Here is an 11,768-nt window from a genome sequence, read left to right as displayed (position 1 = left end):
GGATTAGCATCAGACGCCAGAATATTTCCCTTTACTGAGCTGATCTCAAGTTGGAGGTCCAGTATATTCAGTACCTTTTTGAAAATGGTCCACACTTGTATCCTAAGGCAGTGTTTCCCAACCCTGTTCCTGGAGGCACACCAACAGTTCATGTTTTGGATGTCTCCCTCATCTGACCCATTAACTTCAGGTTTTGGAGTCTCTTCTAATGTTCTGATGAGTTGTTTCAGGTGTGTTTGATTAGGGAGAGGATGAAAATGTGTACTGTTGGCGTGCCTTCAGGAACACGTTTGAGAATCTCTGCATTAGAAGAGACTCAAAAACCTGAAGTTAATGGGTCAGATGAGGGAGACATCCAAAACATGAACTGTTGATGTGCCTCCAGGAACAGGGTTGGGAAACACTGTACTTAAGGTACGTACATATTCAAATAGTAAATTTTTGGTCTTTCTAGGTACTCTATACTTTTAATGGTACCAGTATGAGCACCCAATGACGGTTTTTATACCTTTATTTCTGACAGGTGCAGCAGACCTTCAGCAGGCTTTATCTAGAATTTACAATAGTTAAAGCAACTAATGCTGAGACACTGGCAATGTAAATCACACCCACACACGGAAATTCTATATATAAAATATTTATTAATTGTATTAAATATGAGCAAGCGAAGCCCACATTTTGACAATTTCTGTTTTACCTTGGACCACAAAATGGATAAAAACACTGTAAATTCCACATATCCGTCAGATATCAGCATGATAGGAGCCACTAATTAAAATGGCATGTATTCACATTGTATGTTTAAAGACAAAGAGGTAAAAAAAAACAACAACAACAACAACAGCATGTTTTCTTTTTTTAAAAGTGAAATCAAATTAAATACTAAAGCCAAACCACATCAGCTCATCAGCAAAACCACAGCAGTCATTATGCTTGTATAAGTTTTTGATAGTTTCATATTTCATGGTAATATTACTACTTGATTTGTTCGAGAGCTGATCATTGAGCTGTATGTAGAGCAGAAGTCAAACGGTGTATGTTTTTGTGTCATTTGTAAATGAGTTGGAATGGAAAAAGCAACCACGAGTTTTTCACACATACATGCATTCATAAACAGATCAAACGGACATCGCATTTTCACAAGCTCTTGCAGAAGCTGTTAGTCCAGCACATCAAACCACAGACATAAATAGAAAAACTGAGAAATGTGCATTCTCACACCTGGTGAGTATTTTGCACGTACGTTTCACACTGATGTTTCACCTGAGGTACACTTAAAGCTTTAGTAGTCTATCATTAAAATAATGAGCCATGTGAATTAGGCAATTTCTTAAAAAACACTGTGATGTGGACAGTAATTCGTTTTTTAAAGGGATAGTTCACTTAAAACTGAAAATGCCATAATTTAATCACCCTTTACTTGTTCCAAACCTGTTTGAGTTTCTTTCTTTTGTTAAACACAAGAGAATATATTTGGAAGAAAGTTGAAAATCTGTAACTATTGACATCTATAGTATTTGTTTTTCCTACCATTGAAGTCAATGGTTGCAGGTTTTCAGCATTCTTCAAAATATCTTATTTTGTGTTTAACTGAAGGAAGAAACTTGTATTAAGATTTGGAACCACTCAAGGATGAGTAAATAGAAACTTTACATTTGTGTGTGAACTATTCCTTCATTCACAAGTGCAAGCCCAAAACTCTTAGACTCCCAATCTGAGGTAGTTGCCAAAAGATTAACGTTTATCTTCAAGTCATGATTTGGCCATACAGCACCTGATGATCCTCCTCATTACTTTTCTGTGAAAAACACATAATAAAACAGATTTGTTAATCTAAAATTCATCCTGATCAGCTTTAGATACAGTATAAATTTGGAGATCGATATTGTAGAATTAGTATATGTGAATGTAATTTTAGTTGCTAGACTCTCATGTTGATATTTCGACAGAAAAGTACTGCTCCAATGACAGCTTTTATTTCTGAGAAAGTGTTTTACAAAATAACCAAAGTACTTGGTTTAGTGTGATATTTTGTGGAAAACACTGTGTAGCTGCCGTCAGAAGCAATTCGTATATATTACACTCTATAAATATACACTTTACAGTTAAAAGGTCAATAAATGGTTAAAATGTTCAGAGTAATCATTAGAATAAATAAGTAATGTATATTTGTTGTTAATTCATGTTAATTTATTTAAAGTTATTTAACTAAAACTATAAGGGGGAGGGGTGAACCTTTTCTTGTTATGTTTAGCTTGGGAATTATTTCATTGTGGCAATCAAGATATTCTTCCGATGATCTACAAGTAGAACAGACACAAGGTGCTGTGCTAATAACACCGATTAAGGATTAAGAAGTACAAAGAAGTTTGTTAAAGAGAAACTGCTACCCCTCAAGTTTATTCCTCTTGAGTTAGAGAGGCCAATGAGGTATGTGTCGTATAGTGTTAACGGATGTGAACATGTATGTTTATGTGTCCGTATGTTAATGTATAATTAGCCAATTAAGTCTATTTCTTTACATGTTGAATGTGCACTTTATCTTTTGGTTGTATGTATGTTGTTCATTATGTGCAACATCACCTTTAAAGGGTTAATTTAAGTTTATGTATTTCTTTTCATAGTTCTGTCGGCATTATTGGGACATAGAGGAGTGCAAGGCTAGAATGTACTAGACATACTACAGAATCGCGTCCGAATAAATGTCTGTTAAAATCAAAACGACTTGAGCCTTTGTTTCATCTCGAGGGGAGTAACACACTGTGATCAACATTAGAGAACGTCAATGACTGTAGCGTGAAGCATTACAGTGAGCATTTCTGAAGGTTACAGCAGTCACAAATTATTAAGAAGAGAGCAAGAGTAAATCAGAAAATACTACAGGACATCACTAGGTTTCTTTGGTCTTTTTGAAAGTTTGGTTTCTTATCCAGAAGTTTCTTTGCAAGGATTTTCTAGAGATTTTCAATCGGGTTTAGATCGGGACTATGGGCTGCCATTATATTATTTCATTTTTTAGTTTCAAGAAACATTGCATTAAACATTGCATTTTGTTGTGTTTAAGGTTCATCGTCTTGCATGAAAATAGTTCCAAATAATAGATCACCAATCACTATTCTATCACTGCTATTGGAGGCTTCGATTGCTATAGAAACTGTTCAAATGCACATTGGCTGATCCAGCTTTAAAAAATAAGCTGTTTGAGCATAGTAAACAACACTTGTGATGTGGTTGTAGTCTAATATGTTTTGTGCTTTTATATGCAAAATTTATTTCATAAACTGCTATTAGGTGAAATGAAAAGACATTGAAAGTGTTTTAAAGATGGCTGCCAAGTCTTAAAGGGACATTGGACATGTGCAAATACCCAGACTTGTGGTTTTAGCCACTTGAAAGTGCATGCAAGCAACATCAAGTGCTCAAGACAGGACTGGAAAATAATAGTTAACTTTACACACACTAAATGCACATATGTGGTATTTGAGGCTAAATGTATTCCATCATGCCTCATGTTCTGGATAAAAAAGCACATATTTATACAAAAATACTTCCATCATGCAGTCTTACATTAAAAAAGGACTTTTTTAGTATTCCTCTTTATTATACTTATTGAATTTTACAAACCCAAAGGTCAAACTGCGAGTTATGAAATCAGATGAATTACTTTTATTATTTCAATCTTATTGACTGTCAACTGTCCTGTGTCATATTGAGAGATATCAAAAGGAGTAAATGGAGGTGTGATTAGCCTGGTTTTAGCTGGGCTCTCAGCCTGGCTAAGCTGGTCAAGCTGGTTTTAACTGGTCATCTCCCAGCCTGACCAGCTATGATCAGGCTGGAAAGGGCCAAAACCCCTCTAAAACCAGGCTGGTCGACCAGCTGAAACCAGCTAACCAGCTCAGGCTGCTTTAAGCTGTTTTTTTCAGCAGAGAAGTTAAGTTTCACATGAAAATGAGTAAAAACATGTACTGTAACACGTTTTTAAAAGCGCGAAAGAATACTCATGCTGTAGTGTGTTTGTGTGTGTACGCTGAAAAAAGTGCTGCATGCAAAACTGTTGCAAACAATTTATCTGTGTTGAATTTAAACAAACAAATTAAATTTAATAATGTTCAACTTAATTTGTTTGTTTAAATTCAGCCCAAATTAATTGTTTATAACCACTTAACATAAAAAATGAGTAAATCCAAGGAATCATCTTTGAATATTTTTTTCAGTGTACGCAGAGACAAGCAGAACACGCACACACATGTAGAGTCATCATCTTAAAGTGAGTGCCTAAATTGTCAAATACATACATAAATGTTTCAAAATGCACTGCTTAGTGATTATTTACATTAACCCTCAGTGTTCTCTAGGATTTCTTCCAGCTGTGGTGGCAGATTTACCAACTACCTATGGCGTTATTTCAATGACAAATGGAGAAATGTCGTGAGCACAGTATTACAAGTCGAGATCGCATTTATGTAATACAAGCGTGCAAATCTCTTTGCTTGCGCGCCGATTTACTCTGCTTGTGCACGCTGCTCAAGTGGTGATTTTCTTGTGCGCTCTCAAATAAATGCTGCTGAAGTGTGATTTAGTGCGTTTGTGTAACAAATATGTCTCCAACATGTATTAGATTTGCTATGAATATTTCTGAATGTCTCCAATAGACCTACAGAGCGGCATTTATGCATCCTGAAGTAAAGTGAAACGGCTTTAAACTCCAGCAAGATAAAGTCATTGTATGCAGAACCACAGACCTTTATCAGTATAGTATAATTATGAAAACTGTGTTCATCATAACTGAAAGCTAAGTCGTGTTTGCTGGCCTCACGCATTACGCACTTGTCAGTCAGCATGTCACCTTAAAGGGTTAAACAAATAACGCACAGCACTACTATGATTACAGAAAGGTTTGCGCTGTTATAATTCACTTATCTTTTAATATGCTTTGGTGTGATTATAATCCGCTATTAAAAACAACAACTGAATGTTTTGAATGAGAAGCTGTAATGTAGCCATGGCGGGGTGAATTTTGGTGTTGTGCCTCTTCATGGAAGAATGAATGTAGCGGAAACCATGACATTTGTTATGAAGAAATAATGGAGCATAAAGAGTTCAGAATGAAATGAATTGAAAGTGAAACCAAACTGAACTGCTCAAAGCAACACTAAGCATACACTATATTCCTGCTGGTGAGTGGCGAGTAAGGACAAAATCACGCACCGCTCTTGACTGAAGGACTCTTAATTAATTTTAATACTTACAGTGAGGATGCATAAAGCAGGATGTGTTCCATTGATATGTTTTTATATTATTGTATTTATTTCCTTTCCAGAATTATGAGAACTTTGTCAGTTTGTCCCATTCTGCTTCAGTCTTAGAATTGTAAAATTTGTACAAGGGAGGTCACAATACTGGAATTCGGTACCAATTGATACTGACATTTTAAAAGCATCCATTTCCTGCTAACATTTGAGCGATGTTGAGCGCATTCTTAATCAGCGCTGATTTGCCATTGTGTTCACGTGCTCAACAGAAATGACTGATTGGTCGTGAAGCAAAACATCCATTTCCTGCTAACATTTGAGCGATGTTGAGCGCATTCTTAATCATTGCCGATTTGCCATTGTGTTCACATGCTCAACAGAAATGACTGATTTGTTTGTGAAGCTCATCAGTTCACCAAACTCATCGCTGTTTACTGAGTTTAACCACAGATACAGAGACGCTGAATCGTTTTAAAGCAGAGATTCATCAGTGGATGGCTCATATGTCAGCTTATAGACAAACCAGCTGATCGACGAGACTTTGAAACGCTCCAGTGTCCCTGTATCTGTGGTTACACTAAGTCAACAGCGGTGAGTTTGATGAACAGATGACCTTCAGGGCCATTCAAAGTCATTTCTGAGGAGCACATGAACACAAATGGCAAATCAGCGCTGTTTAAGAACGTGCTCAACGTCACTTCAATGTTTGCAGGAAATGAACGTTTTTAAAATTTCAGTATTGATTAATACTAAATTCCAGTATCATGACAACCCTAAGGTGTACTATCAACTTTATTTACAGAGGGGAAAACTATATTGACAACTGAATTTGGACAACTTTAAAAGAGATTTTTTTTTTCATTTATTAAAGTTTAATTTTTATGTTTCTGAGCATTTAGATTTTCAAATAGTTTGTATTATCATATCCTAACAAACCATACAAGAACTTAAAGCTTTATTCCGATTTCATTTGATGTTTAAATGTTAGATATCAGAAGTCTAAATAATAAAAGACCCTTGTGACTTGTTTTGTAGTCCAGGGTTACATATGGACAAAAACAAGAGCTGATCCACTTACACACTGACAATAATCATGAATGAATGTTAAAGTGTCTTACGGATTCATGCTCACATCTTTTGTTGAACACCGTCTCAGCATAAGTGATCTCCTCTGATCGAATCTCAACTGTTTAAATAAGAAAAATACATTGAAACATTATGTTGGGACAACATGAAGGAATTAAGTTAACTTATATTTAAGTGGATTGAACATAAAACAATTAAGTCTTAAGTCTTAAAAAAAAAATCAACATTTGCTTTTGAGCTCATTTTAAATAAGTAGTTTGAACAAACAGCAAACATCTTTTTTCACTAAGGATTATATATATATATATATATATATATATATATATATGTATGTATGTATGTATGTATGTATGTATGTATGTGTATATATATATATATATATATATGTATATGTATATATATATGTATATGTATATATATATATATATATATATATATATATATATATATATATATATATATATATATATATATATATGTATATATGTATATATATGTATATATATGTATATGTATGTATGTATATATATATATACTTGTATGTATATACTTATATGTATATGTGTGTGTGTATATATACATAAACACAACAGACATAGTTATTTTAAGTTTAATTAAACTATTTGTTTACCTGAATATTGCTAGACTCCCAGACAACTATAAAGCGCTGTTTATTTCAATTATATCTTTGCTCTTCTGTGTTTACCAATGTCTTTTTTTTTTCTATTGGTTTTTATATTTTATGGCCATATACTCCCCTACAAATTCATTGCAATCAATCTAAAATTATGAATTTATTCCAAATAGAGCTTTTTATTTCACCTGATGAAATTACACTCAATATTGCAATATATGAAATAAAATATTACAGAAAAATAAACTATGGCATTATCGTTTTTTTCCAGTATTGTTTATTTATTTTAATAATTGGGGTTTAACTGTTTAGTTCACTGAAATATTTAGAATATATTTTACCATATATTTATTATTTTATTATTAAAAGCAGTAGGTGACACTTGCCATCTTGATTAGTTTTTCTGTGTTTCCTGCAGATGCAGAAGATCCCGACTACAAAAATCATCAGCAGAGATCCAGCAGCAGCAGTAGAGATCAACACTAGCAGAGATCCAGATTCTGCAGGACCTGAAGGAGACCATTATTATTGCAAGTGAATTTCTACTTAAACTAGTATTTTGGCACTACTATACCTTCATAGAGCTCACAGAGTGTGTTGATGTCCAGATGTGTGGTCTGGTTGCTGATGGTGTTGTTGATCACACAGCTGTAGGTGTTTTTATCCTGATATTCCACCTCCAGAGGTAGAGAGAGACTGATGCTGAGATCAGACACACTGATGCTGGACAATAAACTGTTTCCTTTGTACCAGGAGAGACTCACAGCACTCACATTCACCACTGAACACAACACTGAACAATTAGACTGGAATGAAGAACACTGAGAAGAGTTGAAGATGAGGACAGGAACAGGCAGACGAGCTGGAAAACAGCAGAGAACTCAAATTAGATGAATTAACTCCTCAATATGGAAATAATGCTGCTTTCAGTGAACTCCACTGTATCAGTACGTTAGTAAAGACACATTAGGTAAACAATATGAAGGTTAACTTTGTGTATTTAAAATCTTTAAAAGAACTAAAGCATTGTTGTTACTTTTTTATAAATTTGTTTCCATGAAAATTTAACAGCTTTACACACAATTTAAAGTTGATTCTTCATTCTTTTCTTTCTTACTTACTCCCTGGGCCATTTAGATGGAAGTTGATATTTAGCCGCACCATGTTGGTGTTTCGTAACATCTAGTTTTTATGAGGAGGGTCGTTCGCCCAACACTCAACCTCCAATCTGGAGTACCAAGACATACACTAATAGACATACACTACAGACAAGTTAGCATACCCAATACCCCTATAGCGCATGTCTTTGGACTGTGGGGGAAACCGGAGCACCCGGAGGAAACCCACGCCAACACGGGGAGAACATGCAAACTCCACAGAAATGCCAACTGACCCATTTCCTACTGCAAATATATCATTTCTAAGTACTTTATGTAGACAGTTTATTTTTTCTCAATATTTTGATGTTTTTGCATCCTAGATTTTTTAAATCGTTGCGTATCTCAACAAAACAATTGTCATTTCCTAACAAATCAAATCCAAAAATTCAGCTTTCAGGTGTATGAATACAAATTAAAAATATATATTATAATCTAAATAACTTTTATGACTGGTTTTCTGCTTTGCTAGCTTATAATCTATTAGCATTACAAGTTGTGCACAGATAACTCTCGATTTCTTTGTGTTTGTGAATATAGGCCACTTATTTAAATCCTGCTGATGAAGCTTAACTTTATTACTGTGTTAAATATTCTTTTAATAAAACATGACAGTTTGATCAGTCACAAATGATGATCTCTACTCACCATAGACAGAAACGCTGAATGATTTTGTTGTCAGTTTTGCTTCACTGATCTGCATTTTATAATCTCCAGCATGTTCAGATCTGATGTTCATGATGGTCAGAGATCCAGTTTGATTGTCCAGCTTCAGTCTGTCTCTGAATCTCCCATCAGGAACAACATATGTGGAGAGGTTTTGCCTCTTTATTTTAAATTTAGCTATGATTGAGTTTTCAGCACCAAATGTCCATCGTATGTCATCTTTAGGTATTTGAGTATCAGTGTTTAGAGTGACCGAATCTCCCTCCGTCACTGACACAGACTCGCCAAACACACCTGGAAAACATTCAGATTATACACAGTTTAAGGCTTCAGTTTGAGGCTTCTCTCTGTATAAAATAAAACATATTAAACTCACCAGTTAAACACCACCAGCACAAACATAAAGCAAACATGCGAAACATTTTCTCCAGACGATCAGTGAAAGATTAGTGGATAAAAACTCACCTCTGAAAACATGACTCCGCCCACAAGAGAGTTTGACCCTCCTATTGGCTGAAATGAAGACTTTCTTCTTTAGGAATGATGTATGATTACATATTAATGCTATTTTAGTTAATTGTTACCTTAAACCTGCAAATAGTCTTTGATTTATAATTTAACACTTAAATATTTTACAACTGCAAGGCAACCTATTTTAGTTAAAGCGGTGGTTGAAGTAGTAATACTGAATATTGTGTACATACTCTTAAATTTAGTTCTAAAGTGCGGCTTATTTATTTAAAAATGTTTTTAAAGTAATAACAATAGATAGATTATTTGCTATGTGTGGGGAAAATGTTAATAATGTCTGCTGTCTCTCATTGTGATTCTTGCAGCTTAAACATGAGTCAAACTGCAGCCTGCGGTCGGGTTTTCTTCAGAGATGTGGTCTGATGGCAGTTTTGTAGGTGAGGGGGATGGGCTTTAGTACACGTGTGTTTGGTTTGTAGGTGAAAAGGTTGTTCCTGTCCTCTTATGAACCTCACAGTTGATGCACTGAAATCTTTGCAAACCGTAAAATCTGCAAAACAGATTAAGCTTGATTTAGCAGATTTACCACATTTAGTTATTTTAAGAATTTAAAACATTTTTAAAACATTCAAAGCTTTTATTATTTTATTTATTTATTTTTGCATGTTACTCATTTCATGACAGGACATAATACAAGTCCATAGCAGGGCTTCAAATTTGAAAGATAAAACCTCAGATGAACAACATGATGACAGCTCACACTGTGTCATATTTACTGAGCAAAAACGAAACCAAGATGGAAAAGGTGACAAACTGAGGATTCAGACATCTTAGATCCACTTAAAGTCTTCATCTTCTCTGTAAAGTCATTCTGGGGGAGATTTTGAGTTTATTGCAAATGAAAGACAAAAAAAAAAAGAATTTCACAGGATGTCCTGGCTTTTTTCACACGACTCTATATTAGTTGAAGGACTGAAATGTTTGTTCCAAACTCCCAGCTAATAATTAGGGGAGTGCGGGGCACAAAGTAACGCAGGGTTAAATGTAACACAGAGTTTTAGTTATTTGCTCAGGGCTGAACCCAAAAGAGCACATGTCACTCCGCTACTCACCCGTTTGCACTGGCTGCCAGTTGCTGCTCGCATCAAATTCAAAGCTCTGATGTTTGCTTACAAAGCGACCTCTGGCTTTGCTCCTTCATATCTGCTCTCACTTCTGCAGATATATGTGCCCTCCAGAAACTTGCGTTCTGTGAATGAACGTCGCCTCGTGGTTCCATCCCTAAGAGGGAAGAAATCACTCTCCCGAACTCTCACATTCAATCTGCCCAGTTGGTGGAATGAACTCCCTAACTACATCAGAACAGCAGAGTCACTTACTGTCTTCAAGAAACGACTAAAAACTCAACTATTTAGTCTCCACTTTTCTTCCTAATCTTAACTGCCTCTCTGGCTATACCCCTAACTGTACTCTCTCTCTCTCAAAAAAAAAAAAAAAACTTTACTAATGCTTTGCTTCTTAGACTTTACACACCTGAAACTTGTCTATAGCACTTGTTCACTGCTGCTCTTATAGTTGTGTAAATTGCTTCCTTGTCCTCATTTGTAAGTTGCTTTGGATAAAAGTGTCTGCTAAATGTAAATGTAATGTTAACCATGGCATGCTTTAAAGGTTTTCACCACAGTGTCGGCAGATGTCTTCCTGCCAATTATTAAAAAAGTTCCGTGAAATTTGGATAAGAAACAAAGGAGAATCCATTTTTGCAGCATAAAAGTATTTTTTATTATGGACAATATATATATATGTATTTTTTTTTTTTAAATCTGTGAATGTCAGTAAAGTCTTATATTATTGTGATCACCGTCTTCTAGGCTAAAAGATGAAACCATTTTGAACGATGTAAAAAACACACAGTGACTGCTAGCCAGTTTTGAAGAAACAGCGGGGTTAGTTGTAACAGGGTGTTGCAATTAAGCCACACACTGTTGAACACCAATTAAACTAACACAATATTCATTCATTCATTTTCAGCTTAGTCCCTTTATTAATCCGGGGTCGCCACAGCGGAATGAACCGCCAACTCATCCAGCATTTGTTTTACGCAGCGGATGCCCTTCACAGCCACAACCCATCACTGGGAAACACATACACACATTCACTACGGACAATTTAGCCTACCCAATTCTCCTGTACTGCATGTCTTTGGACTGTGGGGGAAACTGGAGCAACCGAAGGAAACCCACGCGAACGCAGGGAGAACATGCAAACTCCACACAGAAACGCCAACTGAGCTGAGGCTCGACTCAGCGACATTCTTGCTGTGAGGCGACAGCACTACCTACTGCGCCACTGCTTCACCCATGTTGAGAACTTTCTAAATAAAATGATTTTTTATAGATTTTTTTTTTGGTAGCCAAAAAAATGTATTGCTAATACTACAAATAAATGCGTTGTATAATAATGAATGATAATCCAAATAAATACATAAACATACTGTGC

The 11,768-nt window shown here is 35.3% G+C and overlaps 1 protein-coding gene across 1 annotated transcript; it reads right to left on the bottom strand.

The window, feature by feature from the left end:
* Positions 1-1,747: 1,747 nt before the first annotated feature.
* On the bottom strand, positions 1,748-9,221 carry LOC130216602 (uncharacterized). The gene is made up of 6 exons (XM_056448495.1): positions 9,175-9,221; positions 8,781-9,092; positions 7,550-7,837; positions 7,362-7,484; positions 6,374-6,441; positions 1,748-1,798 (listed from the first exon to the last, which is right to left on the bottom strand). Exons 1-6 carry the CDS (start codon positions 9,218-9,220, stop codon positions 1,748-1,750), a joined length of 888 nt encoding a protein of 295 aa, XP_056304470.1. The 5' UTR covers position 9,221.
* Between the last annotated feature and the right edge of the window lie 2,547 nt (positions 9,222-11,768).

This window comes from Danio aesculapii, chromosome 22 (genome assembly GCF_903798145.1).
Source record: "Danio aesculapii chromosome 22, fDanAes4.1, whole genome shotgun sequence".
In the NCBI taxonomy this organism is placed as follows: Eukaryota; Metazoa; Chordata; class Actinopteri; order Cypriniformes; family Danionidae; genus Danio; species Danio aesculapii.
Note: the sequence above shows the minus strand (reverse complement) of the source record. Positions and strands in the feature narration are given on the sequence as shown.